The sequence below is a fragment of the Metopolophium dirhodum genome, chromosome 1 (genome assembly GCF_019925205.1).
Source record: "Metopolophium dirhodum isolate CAU chromosome 1, ASM1992520v1, whole genome shotgun sequence".
In the NCBI taxonomy this organism is placed as follows: Eukaryota; Metazoa; Arthropoda; class Insecta; order Hemiptera; family Aphididae; genus Metopolophium; species Metopolophium dirhodum.
This window is the reverse complement of record NC_083560.1, coordinates 71,281,786-71,302,359: the sequence shown is the minus strand read 5'-3', so window position 1 is coordinate 71,302,359 and position 20,574 is coordinate 71,281,786. Positions and strand designations below refer to the sequence as shown.

At 27.3% G+C, this 20,574-nt stretch overlaps 2 protein-coding genes and 1 long non-coding RNA gene across 5 annotated transcripts; 2 read left to right on the top strand and 1 right to left on the bottom strand.

The window, feature by feature from the left end:
- The first annotated feature begins 81 nt into the window (after nt 1-81).
- LOC132934520 (striatin-interacting protein 1) lies at nt 82-18,918 on the top strand. Of its 3 annotated transcripts, none has more exons than XM_061000838.1 (16): nt 82-325; nt 957-1,144; nt 1,216-1,332; nt 3,959-4,120; nt 4,198-4,319; nt 4,391-4,554; nt 4,635-4,799; nt 4,856-4,995; nt 9,112-9,453; nt 9,509-9,625; nt 9,731-9,858; nt 9,940-10,167; nt 10,233-10,404; nt 10,464-10,668; nt 13,884-13,978; nt 14,349-18,918. In XM_061000838.1, the coding sequence occupies exons 2-16, from the start codon at nt 1,064-1,066 to the stop codon at nt 14,508-14,510; spliced, it is 2,400 nt and encodes a 799-aa protein (XP_060856821.1). In that variant the 5' UTR covers nt 82-325; nt 957-1,063; the 3' UTR covers nt 14,511-18,918. The 3 variants fall into 3 exon arrangements, with proteins under 3 accessions (XP_060856821.1, XP_060856819.1, XP_060856818.1); XM_061000836.1 differs by lacking the exon at nt 82-325 and adding an exon at nt 547-872; XM_061000835.1 differs by lacking the exon at nt 82-325 and adding an exon at nt 548-850.
- On the bottom strand, nt 6,621-7,313 carry LOC132934522 (uncharacterized). Its single transcript, XR_009663036.1, has 3 exons — nt 7,211-7,313; nt 6,988-7,146; nt 6,621-6,924 (listed from the first exon to the last, which is right to left on the bottom strand). It is a non-coding gene; the product is annotated as an uncharacterized LOC132934522 (long non-coding RNA).
- On the top strand, nt 18,828-19,998 carry LOC132934521 (14-3-3 protein zeta/delta-like). The gene is made up of 2 exons (XM_061000839.1): nt 18,828-18,834; nt 18,921-19,998. The coding sequence occupies exon 2, from the start codon at nt 18,988-18,990 to the stop codon at nt 19,951-19,953; it is 966 nt and encodes a 321-aa protein (XP_060856822.1). The 5' UTR covers nt 18,828-18,834; nt 18,921-18,987; the 3' UTR covers nt 19,954-19,998.
- The last annotated feature ends 576 nt before the right edge of the window (nt 19,999-20,574 follow it).

Here is a 20,574-nt window from a genome sequence, read left to right as displayed (position 1 = left end):
AAATCGTGCATATGTTGTTAATTGTAATATTGTTATTAGAAACCAATCGTGTCCAATCATTGGTATTGTTATTATTTACTGTTTAAGTGTTAATAGTTGGAAAGAATTAAGATATACGTGAGTAGTAAATACTAATGAAGTGAGAACTACTAACTGCTGTAGTATGTAAACAATGAGTTATACCTATCTTTGGTGGTTACGTAATTGATAGGTATACACTCTTCTGTACAATTTATAGCTCAGAAATACAGAATATTATAATATGTACCATGTAGTAAAGTAATTAGCACGGTCCAGCCCTGAGGTGCGTTCGAAAATGATTAGAGTAAGTACCTAGGTTTATTCTACTTTATTAAATGTACTCGAAAACATAGACAAGTATATCGTGAGTATACTAATCCAAAACAGATTACTCCAAATAACTAATAAGTAATAACCGAATAACCGATAAACCGAACGATGTATTCTTATCAATATCTTTGTATGGTTGCAGCAGCTCAGCTGTAGTTGTATTATTGTTGTTTTATGGTCATTAGCATATGCTGAAATCCATTAAATTTCATTTCATTCTAATACACCTAAACGCTATATTTTATTATAGTCTACCCTGTAATATTAGAAATCTGTTAAAGATAGATCTACGATAGATTACGTCCAAGATGATAACAAAAATAATGAATATTGATAACAATTTTTTCATTAACAATTTTATTATATACAATACTTATTATAATTTTAGTTTTATGGTCGAGTACATTAGAATTTAGAAGTATTATATTAGTTTACAAAAGATGTTGTAATTTCAGTGTATCTTTATTCATTTTGGATAGTAACAGCTTTAAAACTATAGGTAATTTTTGTTGTCCTATGAGGTAGCTTGTATTTTGTTTACATTTCATTGAATCTTTATTGTATTTAATATATTTAGTATAACTATTTTTGTTTAATGTTAACAGATTTAAAAAATGCTTCTCGTTTTTGTGAAATACTATATTACATGCAATACCATTGACATTCTTTAACAATTTTGTGATACTTATATTATATTCACTATTGTTTTATAATGGATGTTTTTGGCAATGGTAAACGAAATACTCCAAAACTAAAAGACTCCATGGGCAGAAAGCAGAAACAAGATTCAGAAGTAAGAAAATTATATTTTGGCCTTTGGGTATTTGTCAGCTACTTAATATATTAGTTAATACTTTTATTCAGGAAGAATCTGACTGCCCTGATCTTGAATATAACTATGGGGATACAGATACTCACCTCTGTGAAATGGCAGAACTGTATAGTTACTCTGAGTTAGAAGATTACCAGACCAATATTCAGGTAATTAAAAAATTAAATAATATGTATAAAAAAGCCTAACAGTTAAAGCTATTTATTATTATTAAGAAGGTGTGATACCCGCATGTGATGTCTCTGTCTTACAAGTGCGTAACATAGCAAATTTTACGCTCAGCAAAACAAGTATACCTCCGTTAATTTAAAAATTAGAGCGAATTGACCTCTTATAAAATTAATAATAAGATTATTATTTAGACAACCTCATGGGCTTTTTATTATATTTTGTGTATTTTAAGATGATCAAACAATTTACAATTTTAAAATACTCATAACTCGCGTTAAAATTAAAATATAATAAAAAGCCCTTGAGGTTGCCTAGTTAATAATCTTACATTTACATTTTATAAGAGTCAATTCGGTTTAATTTTTAAACTAACAGATTTAAATTTGCTATGTTACGCACTTGTAAAACGGAGACAACACATGCAGGTAACACGTCCTTTTAAGGCTTATAGCTATATAATATATTAAATCATTTTATTTATGTTCATATCCTTAAAAACATCAATCTAATCAAAATATTATTGTTAAAATTAAAATATTATCAGAAATGTTTGAATGCCGTTATGTAATAAATGTGATTAACAGTCCTTTTTAATTACAATTGTTAGTTGTTACTTTACGAAATTACTAATATTTATAAGAGAGCCCTCTCTCTTTTTATATTAGTTTAATATCTTTGTACATAAATTATCAGTTTGCATACTAATATAAGTGTATTAAAATTTAAGTATAACATAAAATGTGTTTAATAATCCTTTTAAATTGAAAATTGTGAATATTTTTTTAATTATTAGGTTTTATTTATTACAATTTAGTTAATTGTATCAGTTTAAAGCAGGGATATCCAATAGTGTAAAAAAGCAATGTCAATTAGCCTTAAGGTTATAATTCAAAGTTTTCAAAAATTGCTCGTATTTTGTTGTTTAAAAAATTCTTTGTTTTTAATTTTTTCATATAATTTTATACATTAAATTAGTTGCTTCATTTTTTAAGTATTAGATTTATTTTAATTTATTATTTGAATAGTAAAAATGTGTAATAATGCTCGAAATAATGCAAAATCATGTAAATAAGTTATTAAAACATGTCAACAAAATTAATTCGTAAATTTCAAGTCAATCATAGAAAAATATACATAGTTTACATTATATTACATACTTATATAATTTATATTACCTGACAAAAAGTTATGATCGCTACATCCATAAATCAATGAATTCCATATAGAAATAAATGTACATTATCTTACTCTTTAGTTTTTGAACATAGGTATCCATAACAATTTACCACAAAATAGTATACACAAATAACCTAAAAAATAATAATACTATAATACTACAGTCAAACCTCTGAATGGTGGACACTATTTTAGTCTTTCACTAAAATTGTATGTGCTGTTCAGAGAGTGTACAGTTTGCAGTGAACTTATTTAATTTTTAATACCTAATGATAATAGTTATTATTTTTATATTTTATGTTTATAGTTTATTCTAAAAATTGATAGGTTAAAACCAACATGTATGTATTAAAACTAATGTAGGCTATGTACAAAATATGATTCAATGGAAATCATCAATTACTATGGTTTGTTTAAAATCTTGGTAATTAACTAATTAGAAAAATAATTTGAAGAATTATTCTATAATCATCATAAAAATTGCCCAAAACCACCCAGTATGACTTGTAATGTCCAGTACTTAAATATTATCCTATAGCAAGTAGTAAAAATGTCCTAATTCTATAAAAAATATAAATGGATTTTAAAAGTGTTCTTAAGGAGAAGTTTCACTGTATTATATTAAAGTTTATAAATTTGGTTTTATTTAAACTTTTTATTAGAAATAAATCTGTAAATTTATTTTTACCATTTTTAGTAGTACATTTTTTATCTTGTTATACATTTTTTTCCAACATAAATCAAACTTCAATGCAATATATTTTTTTAAATTCTAAGCTCATTATTTAAATATATTCACTTATGCTTATTTTAGCTAACTTAATATTATTTGCTAGCTATTAAATAAAGAATATGCCCTTGTTATATACATTGATTTTTATTTATTCATTCAATTTTTTACAAGCAAACCCTTTTTATACAAACATACTGTAGATCAGTTCCTAAACTGTGGGTAACGGCCTTAAAGTGTGTCGCGATTATAGTTTAAGAGGACGTCACAGCCGCATGCGTTGTCTCCATCTTACACACGTACGATATAGACCAAAACATGTTTTCGCAGTCTGGGTATAAATCACTCAATTATAGTTCTGGAGTAAAAATACTTATTATAAAATTGTTTGTGATAAAATTTCTGAGGGCAAGTCTGCGTTTTTTCCATTATACCCAATATAATGATCGTTTTATCATTTAGAAATAGCAAAAATTTCAAAATTTTTTAAATACCTTTGACTTTAAAAAAAAAAACTCAGTCTTGCCCTCCAAAATATTGTCATTTGTAGAAATTGGTTATTTTTACATATATTGGTAGAACATATTACAGTAATTTATAATGGATCCTAAAGACATAATGCCCTCTTTATGTATATTTACTATGAGTTAGGTCTGTAATATAATATTAATAATTATAATTGAAAATATTTTAATCAGGAATTTGAAAGAGTAATGAAAGCATTGGACTTAAAACCATCCTGGCATAATTTAAGCATAGAAAATAAAAATATAGTCGCATCTAGACTGCTTGATTCATTAGAAGTATCGGACAAAACAAAACGGATGAATGCAGCCAGATGTGTATTATATTTATTGCAAGTTAGTAGACTTTTTTCATGAAATACTATGTTGTATGATAATTAAATACATCATTAAGTTAAATATATTATTTATAGGGATGTTGGGCGGAATGTCAATCAGATAAAGATCAACAGACTAATGCCAAAGAAAATATACTTTTTTTATATAAATTTGGTGTTTATAATATATTTGTAAATCTGCTAAATATGGAAATAGAGTATGATACACATATTATTGCAACCTTATATTGTAAATCTAGAACTATAGTTTATTTATTTATTGTTTTAGATCAGTACAATTTCATCGAAAAACTCAAATTAATTGTACAGATTCTACAAATTTAAGAATCATTTTGAATGTGTTGTACACATTTATTGAAGTACTTAGAGTATCAGAATTTGAAACTGATGTTGAATTCAAAGAATTTAGAGAAAATCTGTTATTAGATATAGGTAACTAAATTATATTTTGCTATAAAGTTATTAAAAAAACTATGTAGGACTCTATTTAAAATTCTATGTTTACATTTTAGGCTTACCTTATACAGAAGACCATTTAATAGTAAAACTACTAGGAATGATTACTAGATTTTGCAGTGGGCTGGCATCATATTATCCAATGAAAAAAGTTTTATTGTTGTTGTGGAAGTTAATTTTAGTTCTACTCGGTGGAATGGATAAATTGGCTAATTTAAAAAGTATGTATTTTTGATATTTAAAATGTTCTTATTTATAAAGAACAAATGTTTGTTAGATGAATACCGAAAAAATGTAGAATTACCAGAACTTCAAGAAGATCCAATTGAAATAATTAAATCGATGCGGTCATCTTCACCACCGCCAAGTTCCACAGATATGATGAATGCACAAAAACGTGGCACACGTCAAAAGAGAGTAAGTAAAATATCATGTAATATTTCAACTTAATATTTTTTGATAAGATAATTATAAGAAATATTGCTTTAAATATATGTTAAGATCTTTTTTTAAAAAATTCATAATTTTGATTTAATAAATTATAAACAAATTGATTATTTTTACTGTCATTGTATTACCTACCAAATTACATAAGTAAATTCATAATTATCATATTTGTATCAAACACTGATATATTTATTTTTATTTATTTTTGAATTTCTTATGTTCAAAATAATTTAAGTTATTTAAGTGCATACTTTGTTACATGTTATGATAGTGATTTTCAAACTGGGTGCTGTTATGTTTTTTTTTTTGTATTTGACCGATTTAATTAAATTGTGATATACGAAAATAGAACAAATTGACAATTGGTAAAAAGAAACCAATCAAGATCAGTTATCTTATATTAGTGTTGAATCTTAGTACAATTTATAAATTTCTAATATAATTGATTTCCAAACTAAAACTTCCTGAAGACCAAAATCGCTGTTCAATCAAATATATTTGAACATAGTAGTGATATTTAAAACCTAACCCTTTATAAATTCTGGATATATGTTTTTTGAAGAATATCCAGAAATATTAAAAAAATCACTGACTATTATCAGGCCATTCTCAACTTCATATCTTTACGGCCAGGGGTTTTCAGCACTTTAAAGCAACATTAAAAATAAGAGAATGAGAAAAATTTATTTAAGTAGAAGATGAAATGCGGGTATTATGTCCGTCAAATATTTGTAACACCTATCAAGCACATACTTCTCATTAAAGCTACCTACTTAATAAGTAATTAAGTAATAAAATATAATTACAATATTATTATATTGTATATAATACAATATATTATTTTATTTTGTTTACTATCTAATTTTATGTAAAAACTATTAATTAATGACTTAAAAAAAGATCTTAAAATGCCAATGTATATGTAGGACATGTGCCGTGAAAATTTTATGAAGATAGTGTGCCCTGATTAAAAAAGTTTGAAAACCTTTTATATTAAAAAATTTGGTCTCATATTACTTAACATTATGCATATGATTTTTTTTTAGTAAAAAGTCAATTATCAGTCAATTTTAAAAATTATAACAGTAGGATTACATATTCTAGGTGTTTGGCATTCCTTTTGCTTTACTCATCTTGGTACATGATACTAGTGTGATTGATATTAAGATGATGGTTTTATAGTTCATAGTTAATTTATTATTTAATAAAATATATTGTAATTAATATAAAAGATACCTTTTTTTGTTGAAAATTAATTTATTAAATTTGTGGGATATTCTTTTTGTTTATAAAGAATTTTGTAATTTTAAGAGATTGAATGTGAGATAAACAAAAAAAGTATATTCCACAAACTATTAAATTTGGTAAAAATGATAATTTATCATATTATTCATAAAACAATTTTAAGTGGATGAACCAATTTCATTTTTTTAAGCAGAACAATTAGTTATGACAACAGCTGTATTATAAATACTGTAATATTAATATTTAATGCTATCTTCAAAACAAGCACATTGCTTGGTTTTATAAACACTTTTAAACTAACAACTTAGGAACCCCTAACCTCCTGATACAATTTTACAACTTGGATAGTATCATGCATGTAGTTATTGATTATTAATTATTGTATTCAATAATATTTACACAATAATCTGAGAATCGGAAATGTGTAGATTTTATTTATTTTAATGTAATGTGATATTCAAATGTTGCTGGATAGATCTCAATCTATACTACATTCACACATTTCAATTATTCTGAAGATATGCAACATGCCACTAGATACAAATTTTATTTTGACAACAAATGTCATTAAAATATTTCACAACTTCAAATTGGAGTGATCATTTAACAAGATATTTTATGTACTTCACAGTGTGAAAAATTTGTTTCCATTTCCTGAAATTAAAAAAAAGATTGATTTGGCTACAATACATATCAACAGTTTTTATTTTTTAATACCTTTGTTAAAATGTATTATTTTCATTTAGTAATTTATTAATTATACCAACAATAATAATATGATTGATATTTTATCATACAATCCTATTAATACAAAATTGTTAGTTTAAATATATCTCATTTTATACTAAAGAGTTTGACCCGTTTCTTGGTTGGTACCTAAATTTGAAAAAAATAATTGATTATTTCATAGATGGCGTATAATTTAAATGCATTATCATACCGATTAACTGGTGGTTCTACTTCTCTTAGCATTTGCGAAGAGGTAAGTTTAAATAGTGCTGACTATTTGTCATAAAATCATAATCACTGGAAAATCACTAAAAAGTTATGGTCTTGTCTTTGTGCCGTTTTGTTAATGTCATAATGTTTATTGTATTTATTATGTGCACAGTCATTAATTACACAACTGTTGTACCTAATTTTTTAATAATTATGAGTTATGTGTACATTTTAAATAATATGAATAAGTTATAATTTTTCAACTCTCAATTTAAATATTATTAATCATGCTTATTTGACGTATAAAAAGTGCATTCAATTCAGTTTAATACCTATATAATATTATAAACATTAAAATATGAATACATTTGGGTTATTAAATAGAGTGGATAAAAGTATGATAAAGATGAGTTATTTCAACTCAAAAAATATTTTATGATTTTGGATTTCTTATATGTATACAGGAATAGTTAGAATTAATATATGATTCTTACACAAACATACAATTTGTGTAAATATGTCATGCACCACAGTACGTGTTCAATTTAATAGTTATTTTATATGTATTAAAAACAACTAATTCAATTAAAATATTTTGAAAAAACAAATTAATTAAAAATATTGAACTTATAAAAATTCTTGACCCCAAACCACAAGAACATGTAATGAAATTTTACTTTATACTTGAAATATGAAATATATAACTTTAATATTTAAAAATATTGTAAGGTACAGTGGAACCTTGATAAGTCGAAATAAATACTGTTCCCTTGCCTAATCTAGGTTAGGTACCTTAGTAAGTCGAAAACCTCGACAAGTTGAAAAATTGAATTACCCTTGAATTTTGACTTATCAAGGTGCTACTGTATTTAACCCTAGATCGCTAACCATACGTCGATGTGACGAACACTGATAATTTTATTGCTGCTATTTTTAGGCATTTTATCTAATGTTATTAAACCCCCCTTGTATCTCTCATATATTATGATCTATATCTATCCAGATAACGTAAATTTAACGAATTTATATTTTAAAAATACTTTTTTAGTTTTTTTTACTATTATGTTTATAATAAATAGTTATCCAAAAGTTTAATTACCGTGTTTTTATTAATTATATTTATGATTTATTAAATTTAACCTATTAAAAATCGTTAATTGTTCATAATATTTATAGTATTCGTCATATTGACGAATGGTTAGAAATAAAGGCGGATAAATAAGGTTAGTTATCTAGGGTTAATAAAACATAATAAATTAGAATTCCAGTTATTTGCCTTGTGTCAACTATATTATAGGGTATGATCATAATATTTACAATATATATCTTAATTAATCTTGATTGTTTAACAGTTGGAATAAACTACAACCAATAACAACTACTTTATAAATGAATACCTCCTGGCTCCTATATAAATTTAACAAAGATATTTTATATTATGTATTTGATTTGTTCTAAAAAGATTTTAATTAGTAAATTTTTTATTCATAGTAAATTACATCAGCTATCATAATAAATTTAAAGTAATGAATATTAATGTGTTATAAAAACGATGTATTTGTAGTTCTTCTTCTAATAATGAAACCAATATTCAAAAAGTATGAAATTATTGTCGTTTATTGGTTTTAATTGGTTCTATTTTATTTAAATAAATAGCACTTGTTACATTATATTGACAAAGTAATTGCATTTTCAAAATTTTTCTGAATTTAATTTACTATTTAAATTAATATAAATTATTATAAGTACATTATTATATTTAATAAGTAATGGTTTTTGAAATTTTAAATAAATATCCTTCCCTTTATAAAGAATATGTTAAGAGTATTAAATACTAATTTTAAAAGAACATTTTGCATTATATTTTTCAACAGTAATTTTAATTTTGATAACTTTTCTCAGGGTCTAATAAAACAGAGTTCATTAGACGAATCTCTTGTAGTTATGGATTTATCCTATCAGAATGATGAAGACTTACAAGACTATGAAGATCAGCAACTAGGAATGGATGATATTTCTAGTATGAAAAATATTCAAGAAATAAATGATTATAGGCCACAAACACCACCAACACCATTGGTGATAAAAGGCCTACCATGGGTCCCTAAAGTTCGTCATAAAGACTTACAATTTTTTTTGGATCAGACAAGAATTAAATTTCTTGGTTTTAAATTGGACAATGATATTGAGACACTAATTGGCTTACCTGATCCCATACACGAGAGTGTAACTATTCTTAAACAAGTATATTACTAAATTATTTTTTATGTTCAACATCTACAAAATATTATATTTTCAGTATATGTATACATCATTAGCTGATTACCAAATAAAAAAAGAAGAAACTATTCAAAGAAATCCTTTAATTATGGGCAATGATGATGTTGAACAAACACCTGCAGAAGTTTTATATCAAGTAAGTGATATTTTTATGAGTTAATGATGATTTAATCATTAACAAACAAAATAATGGTGCATTCAACTATAATTTATAATCTAAACTAGATGTTTAAAATTTTAGGCAATGTTGCCAAATTTACCTCAGCATATGATTGCATTATTGAAAATATTATTGGCTGCATCACCTACTTCAAAAGCTAAAAGTGATTCAATCAATATAATTGCTGATATATTACCAGTTGATGTGCCGTATGTAACCAAATCACAATAAATATATAATTAACTTCATGAGTTCATAGTTATAAACAACATAGTTATTTTTCTTCACAGAATGTCATTTTCTGAGTCAGTTAAGCTAGAAACTGATATCAATAGACAGAAAGAAATTGTAGTAAAAGCTATAAGTGGTATATTGCTTTTACTGCTGAAACATTTTAAAGCAAATCATATTTATCAATTCGAGTTTATCTCTCAACATCTAGTATTTGCAAATTGCATACCACTTGTAATCAAGTTTCTGAATCAAAATCTCGTATCTTATGTATCATCTAAAAATACGTGAGTAATACATTTAAATTTTGTCGCTGATTCATTAATAATAATTTGGTTAAATATGGTTGTAGGATTCCAATACTAGATTTTCCAACATGTGTTATTGGTGATGGACCTGATCTTTCTTTAGACAACATTGAAATAGGAGAGTTTCCATTATGTTCATGGAGAAATGTTTATTCTTGTATTAATTTATTAAGAGTCTTGAATAAAATAACGAAATGGAAACACTCACGAATCATGGTAGCTAAAGTACAACATTATTCTCATAAAAATCTTGATTGAATTTTTATATGTCTTAGATGCTAGTTATATTTAAATCTGCACCAATATTGAAAAAATCATTAAAAGTAAGACATGCTATGATGCAACTTTACATTTTAAAACTGTTGAAAATGCAAGCTAAATACCTTGGTCGGGCATGGAGAAAATCTAATATGAAGACTATGAGTACAATATATCAAAAAGTTCGACACAGACTAAATGACGATTGGGCATATGGAAATGGTAAAAACTAAAATAATTATATTACTATAGAAGCTAATAATTGTATAGTAGTTTCTAGTTAATTTTATGGTCTTTATAGTTGTTAAAAAAAAATTTAATAGATCATAAAATACACTGTATATCTGTATATACACCAAAACGAAACAACTGTGATCTTTCCAACATTAATATCTTATAATATGACTTGCCAAGTAACTGCTTTTTCTCGGTTGATGATGTTTTTGACGGTCTTACCTCTCTGCGTAATACTAAATCTATTGGGACTGATGGATTATCTGGAGTATTTTTATTTAATGTTAGGCATTCTATCGCATTTCCACTGTGGCTTTTATTTAGACGCTCCTTGGATGACAAATTTTTTCCTGATATATGGAAACCATGTGCTATTACTCCGGTACTAAAATCGGGGGATGCATCTCTAGTCTCCAACTACAGGCCAATATCTATTCTTTCCTACATTGCCAAATTATTCGAATCAATAGTTCTTAATAATATTCAACCAATTGTCAACAGAATGTTAATGGAGGAACAGTATAGTTTCCGGTCAGGCCGTTCTACCACTACTTGTAATGCAGTCTTTTTTAATTATATATTTGAAGCTTTTAAAGCTCATTCGCAAGTTGATGTCATCTTCACTGACTTCTGCAAAGCTTTTGACCGTGTAGACCACCATATATTGCAATGTGTCTTGCAAGCAACTGGTTTCGGTGAGCCACTTTTATCGTGGTTTCGTTCCTTTATTGAAGGTAGGAAACAATTTGTGAAAATTCATGGAGTCTCTTCTGATATACTCCCCATTTCATCTGGTCCCTCAAGGTGGCCTCTTCCCGCTACTGTTTTCTATATTTTTAAATAGTATTAACCATTCATTAAAAAATGCACGGCTCCTAGCGTTTGCGGATGATGTAAAAGTATTTTATCGTATCCACTCTCTAAACGACTGTCTTATCCTACAAGATGAACTGAATGTAATTGTTAAATGTAAAAATCACCAATTAATTTTAAATATGCAATTAATGGGACTATTCTGCAATCACTTGATAAATCTGTCGCTGATCTTGGTTTTGTTCTCTGTCCTACGCTTAGCCCAAATTTACACATTGAGCGTGTCTGCTGCAAATCTCTTAAAATCTTAGGTTTTATTAAGCGCATAACATCTGAGTTTAAATTATCATCTCTTCTTAAGGCATTGTACTGTTCACTTGTTAGGCCTACTCTTGAATACGGCTCTTTCATTTGTGATCCTAATACTGCACAAAACGCAATAAGAGATTGAGCGAGTCTAAAATAAATTCTTAAAATATTCCAGTCATGTACTCAGTATTGAATGTCCTCCTCATTATTATTTACCAGTACGCGAATATCTCAAACTAGATTCACTAGCTGATCGTAGGCGTGCTTCTAACCTTACATTTCTATCCAAATTATTAAATGGGCGGATTGACTCACCTCACCTTCTCTCTCTCATTCCTTTAAATGTCCCCCCCTCGCTTCACCAGTCAACACGCCACTTTTAATTTACCTACCTCCTCCACTAACTATGGTTTAAACGAACCACTTCGGCGCTGTATGTCTATTGCCAATTCTGACCCCTCCTTTACCATCTCACACACCTTATCAAATATTTATGTATATTTATGTATATGTGTATTTATGTTAATTGCACTGTTATATTCCACTATTGTAATAAATTACTTGTATTAATATTAAATGTAAATAGGGCTCACGCCCGTAATGTATGCTAAAATAAATAAATAAATAAATAAATAAATAAATACAATCTTAGAATATTATACATGTCTATTTTTAATTTTTAACTAAAAATTTAATTTTGTTTTAAAAACATTTGTGTTATGAACATTAACATTAACATTAACACATACTTTCTTTTGAATTTAAAGAAAGCCATTACATCAAAAAATGTTTTATTTTTGAAATATAATTTGAACTTTAAAAACTGTAGGAAACACACCAACAAATTCATGAATTTTTGTATTTTAAAAAATGGAAAAAGAATATTTAGGTAAAAACATCATACTATTGACGTTAAGTTATTTATACTTAAATGATCTATTCACTTCCATCTCAGATAACTTCTAAATCTGTTATTGCAATTAGAAAAATTAGGCTACAAGGATCTTTAAAAACAATAAATTATTTTAAGTGATCACTGTGGAGGATCACTCGTTCACATTTATAATTATTTAAACAGTGTGGTACAATTTTAACTACCTTAAGATGTTTGTGAAAAAAATAGAGTAACTTGTAATAAACAGCAAGCTGTATACTACATAATATTTAAGCTCTAATATTGGTTATTACTAAATACTCACGGCAATGTGGGTCAAGTTTTTTTATTAGTTTTCTATAAATGCCAATATATTTTTTTTGATCAAAATGTATTACAAGGTCCCTCATAATTTGTTATAATAGTAGTTAAAAAATAATTAAAATTCATACATATGCACATGATTTTTTTTTAAGCCTTAAGTTAAAAATGTATAAAATGTTCCACTTTTAAGACTTAAGAATTCAAAATTTAAAAAAAACAAGATTTATAAATAGTTTATAATATTTCCAAAAATCTAAAAAATGTATAGGAACTGTTTTTTTAAATAGATATTTTAAGTTCCAAGTTGGAAGAAATCAGATATTTAAACAAAGAATAACATTTTAGTTATTTTGTTGTAATTTAAAAATGTATTCTTGTTTTCTTGATACTTTTAAAGTATTTTGTTATATTATATACACACAAAGCTATTTTTAAATGCAATTTTTTTATAAAAAAATAATTCAATCTACTAATTTAATAGTAAAATAAATAACTTTAATCACAATAATATCATAAAATATACTTAGTAATATCTGTTCACTCAGAATCTTTTTTTATATACTTAAATTATAAAATCATTGAATTCAAATTTAACACATCCATTACAGTGACCCACACAACATCTAATGTACAGCAGAACGAAACCTACTTTTTTATTAGTGCTTTCCTAATATTTTTTATATAAGTAGTTGTAAATTAGTGTTTAAGTATTTCTTTTTGAATATGTTACTTAATTGTTTCATATACATATGTATAGCAATAATACACAATTACATTAGTAGGTACCTAAAAAAAACAGTTATCAAAAAATTCAACTTTCTAAATATTTACCTGCAAAAGCTTATCAAATATAAATGATAACAAGTTATTGTATTTTATTTAGATCTCGAAGCACGTCCGACTGATTTTCAAATTGAAGAACGGTTTTTGAGATCAGCAGTTGATAAATTCCATGCACGGCGATACTCTCAACAATATGTAAGTACAATACATTTTTAAAATCCTTAATTATTTTCATTATGATATATTTCTATTTATGTGGCTATTCAAAACCATTTATGTAGATATGTGGCATCAATTTGTTAATTTCATCAGTTTTTGATTTTGAGTCTCAAACCTCAACATACTCCATTTATTTTATGTTAGTAATAAAATTTTCTGAAAATTCTAATTCCTAAACTTTTTATAACTATTTTTATACATATACAGTTACACAAATAAGTATTAATACTATCAATATTCAATATTATGGATATTATTTATGTAATAATATATATACAATATGATTTAAGTTATTTTATAGGTGAATTAAAATATTATGTTTTATAAAATATTTATTTGATTGAAGGATGACGAACTTACACCGAGTGATTTTTCAATCAATACCGCTTTGGGAAAACCTGTCAAGTTATCAGGCGAATTTAAACAGCATTACAAGATTTGGTTGGATCAAGAAGTGTTTCAAAATAACATTGATTGGAACGCATTAGTCACAGACTTTGAAATTTAAATTAAAACGAGTTTAAAAGTTGGGTATATAGATATCTATATCTTATAAAAGCATAATAAAATAATTTAAATTATAATATCCAAAATAACCTTAGTATTTTTGTTTTTACAACAAATATATAATAATAGTTATCAATTGTTGATACATATTCACCTAACAATATAATTTGATATACATATGGAAAAAAATGTTACTTGTTAACTAACCATATATTTATTAAAATATTATGAACATTATTGGATATTATTCATATTACTCAAGTATCTCACTTTTCTATTCATGCAACTATATTAAATAAAAACAAATGTGGTATATAGAAAAATGTTTAAATCTATACCCAAATGTAATATTTTGAGTATTTTAGTTATATTTATTATGCATAATACATAATTATAATTAAAATATTTTAAAGATAATATTATCATTTTTATGTATGCATTTCTAGAACTTGAATGAAATTAAAAGATTGTTTTAAGATTGAAGGATGATAAAATTAATAAAAATATAAATTTAAAAATGTACTTATAGTTAATTTTCAATTTAATGACAATTTATACAGTAGTGCACAATAACTAACAATTAAATAACTTTGTCTCAGAATTCAACATTTCCAATAAACAGTTTTGATCAATATGGAATTTATAAAAATTAAAAAAAATTATAGAAACATAAATGTTGGTGTTTGTCAATTGTTTGGTTTATCATAACTAGAGTTAGGATGTTGATGACCTAAAAAACACACAAAAATGCCCTAAAAAAATGCAAAAAAGTCCTAAAAAATGATCTAAAATACTAATTAAGTAAGTGAAAAAACTTATTTATAAATAATAATTTTTATTAGGGATATGGGTATAATAATAGGTGTAATAGTAATTTAAAATATGAATTATAATATACTAAGCGTTCAAATAATTTATAAATAAATTTCAATATTAAAAATTAATTAAAAAGTAAAATATAAATAAAAAAAATTTTACTAAAAATATTTTCATTATTAGTGTTAGGATGTTGATGTTATAATAATATTCATATTGCATTGTTACACTGTACAATTAATATGTGTCTGATGTTATCAAACAAAAGACGACGACATCGATCAGTTCATAAATATTTGTATGATGAAAAACTTCTCTTGACATCAACGGACGTTATGGGTGCATACTTGAAGTAGGTCATGTTATCACTAGTTAAATCTTCTGGAATATCTTCTCCTCTTGCGCCTTTGCCATCTAGCATTTCAGAGATGTCAGTTACAATTTTAAATCCATTATTCTTCAAAATGACATTCTCCATTTTGGTTGCTATGGTTTGTCCGATTTTATTTGGAGCTTTTTGGATTAAAGACTCAATTTTTTTTATGTATTTAATTGACTGATAATAACATCCCAGATGTCTCTATTTGAGTTATTTCCTAAGGTATAAATCCAAAGTTAGATTTTAAATAAATTAAATTTGTTTCCAAACTTGGGTGTAACATTTGCCCTAAAATCTGTAATTTGTGAAAAATGCCCCACATTGTATAAAAAGTACAAAAAATGCCCTAAAAGATGAAAAAATGACTTAAAAATGTTGAAAAATGACGTTAAAAACAAAAAAAAAATCATTTATAGCTAAAAATACAAAAAATGCAAAATAAAATTAGAATATTCTGCATCAAGGGAGCATGAAACAAATTTTTAGCTAGGATAGCATTGTACAGAATAAAAGAAAAAAAATGCAAAAGTCATCAACATCCTAACTCTAATCATAACTTACGAATTGGACCAAATTTACCCTAGTGATCAAACAAAAATAATGGCTTACTCTCGTATGAAGGAAAACACCTTTATTGTAATAATATGTAACTTAAAAATTTTAATTATGTCATTGATATCAAAGAGGTAAACTTGAAACATTTTTTATGTCTTTCCGAGTTCCACAGTTATCAAGATTAATTTATTAATTATAAATAAACAATTGTATGAGACCCACATTTGTATTCTTATTCTCCTTAATCATATAATTATACATTTATATACATACCTACTGATTAAATTATATAATTACCAATATTTTTATAATTTTTCTTTTAACATTAACTCATTTATTTTATAAATGACTGAATACTATTGAGAATTAATTAGTTAATTATTGAATAAACCTACCCTTAACATTTATTTTACTATACTCATTTTAGAATTAGTTATAATTATATTGAATAATTTAATTTATGTACAGACCTCTATGACTATATTAAGTGTGTGTTTATTATATTAATTAATTTTTATGGCCTTATATTATTAATACTATTATAATTTATATTGAAATAGATGTTATACAACAACATATATTGTATATTTAATATTTATTAATACAAATAGTGATACCTAACTGATAATTTATAAATTTAAGAGTAAATTAGAATAAACGTTTTTCTTACTCTTAGTCATTATAATATTTTTAATTAATTTCCTTTTATATGTATATTATGTATGTATGATGCGTTTAATATGTTTCAATTTTTTTTCTGCCAATATTGTTTTTATATCCTTAATGACCTTAATGTATTCATATTTCTCAACAAGTTTAAACAACAAACTGTCAATATTTTAATCTTGAAAGTTTCTGATATTTCAAAATTTGTATAAGCTAGGTATATTCTAATTTAATTCAAAAATATGATATATATATTATATTAAGACTAATTATTAACATTAAATATTTAAAACAAAGTAGAGAAAAGAAATATGAGTATAGCTGGGTTAAGATGGTACCCATAAACTTTATGTTAACTCTTGATTTAAATCATAATTATTATATATTATATTTTATATTTCTAGTTTTTAAATTATAGTGAAATATCTATCAACAATATTATGTAGAATATCTCATAGACATTTATTTATTTTTAAAGTATCAATAAAATCCTATAAGTTGCAGTAAATAATATTTTTACCTTGATATTTGGTCAATTCATTATAATATTAAAGCTATCATCAAAAAACTGGTTCTGATAAATACAAAATCTCTATGTAGTACTATATTAATTATAAGATGGCGATAAGTGATAACACAAGGAAAAGTGTGACATCCTTTTAATTAAAATACATCATCAGTGCAAAGAATAAAATTCATTGGGAGGAGTGTGGTAGGAGGTGATCACCCCTTTAAAGAGTATTTTTATTTAAATAGAATTGAAACATTTATACTAATATACTAAATTGAATATAAAATGTTAATTCAATGAATTTTAAATGTAAAAGTATGTCTAATATATTATGTAAATACCCACATATCCACATTTATCAACTAAGTTATTATATTATTGTATTAACAGTGGGTTGTCCCCACCCAATAATATGATTCAAGATCTTTTATTACATACATGATATATTTAAGTTATACACCAGCTTGTGATGTCTTCGTCTCACAAACTAACAACTTAGAAAATTTGTGTAGGTACAGAAGAACCAATTTTGTATTAATAGCTTTAATATTAGAATTAGAGTGAATTGATTTAATATCAAACTTAAAAATAAGAACATTATCTATGTCTTATGTTAATTGTTTACGAATTATGAAAATTTTGAAATAGTGACATAAAACATGTTATTTATAACTCGCTTAAAAAATCAACAAACAAAACCATCAGATGCATATAATATGTTTTCACTTTTAAGTTTAATAATAGGTAAATTCACTCCAACATGATAGCATTTAAAGTAGGCTAAGGGCCCGTTTTACAATCATAGTTTAAACCTCTGTTACGATTAACCCACTGATTTTACCAGCCGAATTCCGCGGTTTAACCTTGTTTGACTATTGTAATGTGGGCCCTAAGTGTTACAATAAACAATTATTAGTTCTGTTAAACGCAAATTTGCACTTATGTAATATTATGTTGTACATTTATAAGACGTAGTCTGACCCCCCCCCCCCTTCTCATTAAATCACTTCATTATCAGTTACTGAAACGTGTATAGTATTAAATTACTATAATATACCTATTAGTAGGTATATTACCTATTATGTATAGATTTTCTTTATTGATTTGTATTTTTTATGAAATATAATAAATCTCTGCTTATATATTACATTTTATGTAACCCTATCTAATAAAATATTTAACAGCGAATAATGTTATCATTTTCATGAACACTTGTATTAATTATTATAATATAATAATATGTATGATCGATTACTTGCATAGTGCCTTTAATATAATATAGACGTACAAATTTTTTTTTTCGTTGCTGAGTAATAAACAATCATTTCGTTAAACGCATGACTGTTTTTTTTAAATTGAATTTTTTTTTTTACTAAACAACACTCCTTTTACGTACGAGTAAGTCTATCAGTGAGATACAGGCACACGCACAAATCTTAAACATACACCCGACAGCAGATAATAATATACAATTTCCTATTAAGGCCAACAACCGATAGAGCACACACACAACGTAACGTCTATCCTTACACGTGCAAACGCACCAGAAAAATGGACGAGGAACAGATTTCAGTAATGGAAACGAAGGAAAAGTGCCTGTGGAAGGCGAAGCTAGCGCAGGAGGCGAACCGATTCGAGGACATGGCCCGGTACATGAAGCAGGTGGCTGAGTGCGGGGCACCCATGACCAAGGACGAGGACAACATGCTGGCGGCGGCGTACAAGCACGTGCTGGACACTAAACGCTCGTCCAGGCGGACGCTGGTGACGGTCGAGCAGAAGGACGGCATCACGTCGTGGGAGGCCACGGTAGCGCGCCATTACCGCGCGCGCATCGACGAAGAGTTGCGCGCGCTGTGCACCGAGGTGCTGACGGTGGTCGACAGCTGGCTGACGTCCGACCAGCCGGAGTCCTCGGACCCAGCCACCGGCGTTTTCTACTGGAAGCTCAGCGCCGACTACCACCGGTACGCGGCCGAGGTGATCGACGACCCGGGCGACCGGGCTGCGGTGGTAGCCATGTCCAAGGCCGCCTACGAGCGAGCTGACCGGTTGGGCCGGAAGAACCTCCGGCCCATCGATCCAATCCGGCTCGGGCTCATGCTCAACTACTCCGTGTTTCTGTATCAGGTGTGCCAACAGCGCCGGCAGGGCCACGACGTGGCCAAGCACGCGTTCGACGAGGCCGTGGCCGAGATAGACGCCATCGATGATTCCATGTACGACGACTCGACGCTCATCCTGCGGCTTATCCGCGACAACCTGACTATATGGATACAAGAGAACGGCGGTGAGTCGTATGCAGGGACCGCCGAAGACCAGGCGGCGCCAGAGCCCGTTGCACAGGCTGTCGTTGAAGAGGACCCGCATGCGGTGGAGGACCGAGTGCAGGCAGACCTAGTGGCTACGCCCGCGGTCGCCGCATCAACGATCCTGTTGTCACTGTCACCCTCGACCGGCACCGTCGAATCGCAGCCTGACCGCGAACGCCGGTCGTTGCAGGACAACGTGAATTAGATGTCGTGCTCTATACGAAAATGCGTCACGACGTTTTAAAATAAAATCGTTCGTCCACGCATTATTATAATATATTATAAACACTATTTTAATATACCTATATTGAAAGTCATATTTATTAGCATTTCCTCCCACACCTCACACTCCACACTGACTGTTTAAGACAGTGGCTGTAAATCGTACCTAGGTGTTTATAAACCAATATCCATCTCAATAATTGTGTACGTAAAGTCTGTAACTACCTAGCTCTATATCATTATACGGACATTTATTTGATAGATTCTTTCCGGTATATCATCATATTAGCGCATTATTGTTAATTATTAAATTATTTTTAAATACACTATGGGGCGTGTCCCCGGCCCCCGGAGCTTGGGTTTTTCATTTTACTTATATTGTTGTTGTGGTAAGAACATGCACAAAATTGTACTATAGGTACATATATTATGCAAACCGTATAATAATTTTCATTTATAATAGGTACCTACATTTTTACCTTGGTAGGTACTTAAGATACTATTTTTTACTAAACCTGTGTAGGTAACTAATTAAAGAAACATTTTGGATGTCAAATTCTCCATTTGAACTTTGACCGACATATAATATACCGGGCTTATCAAA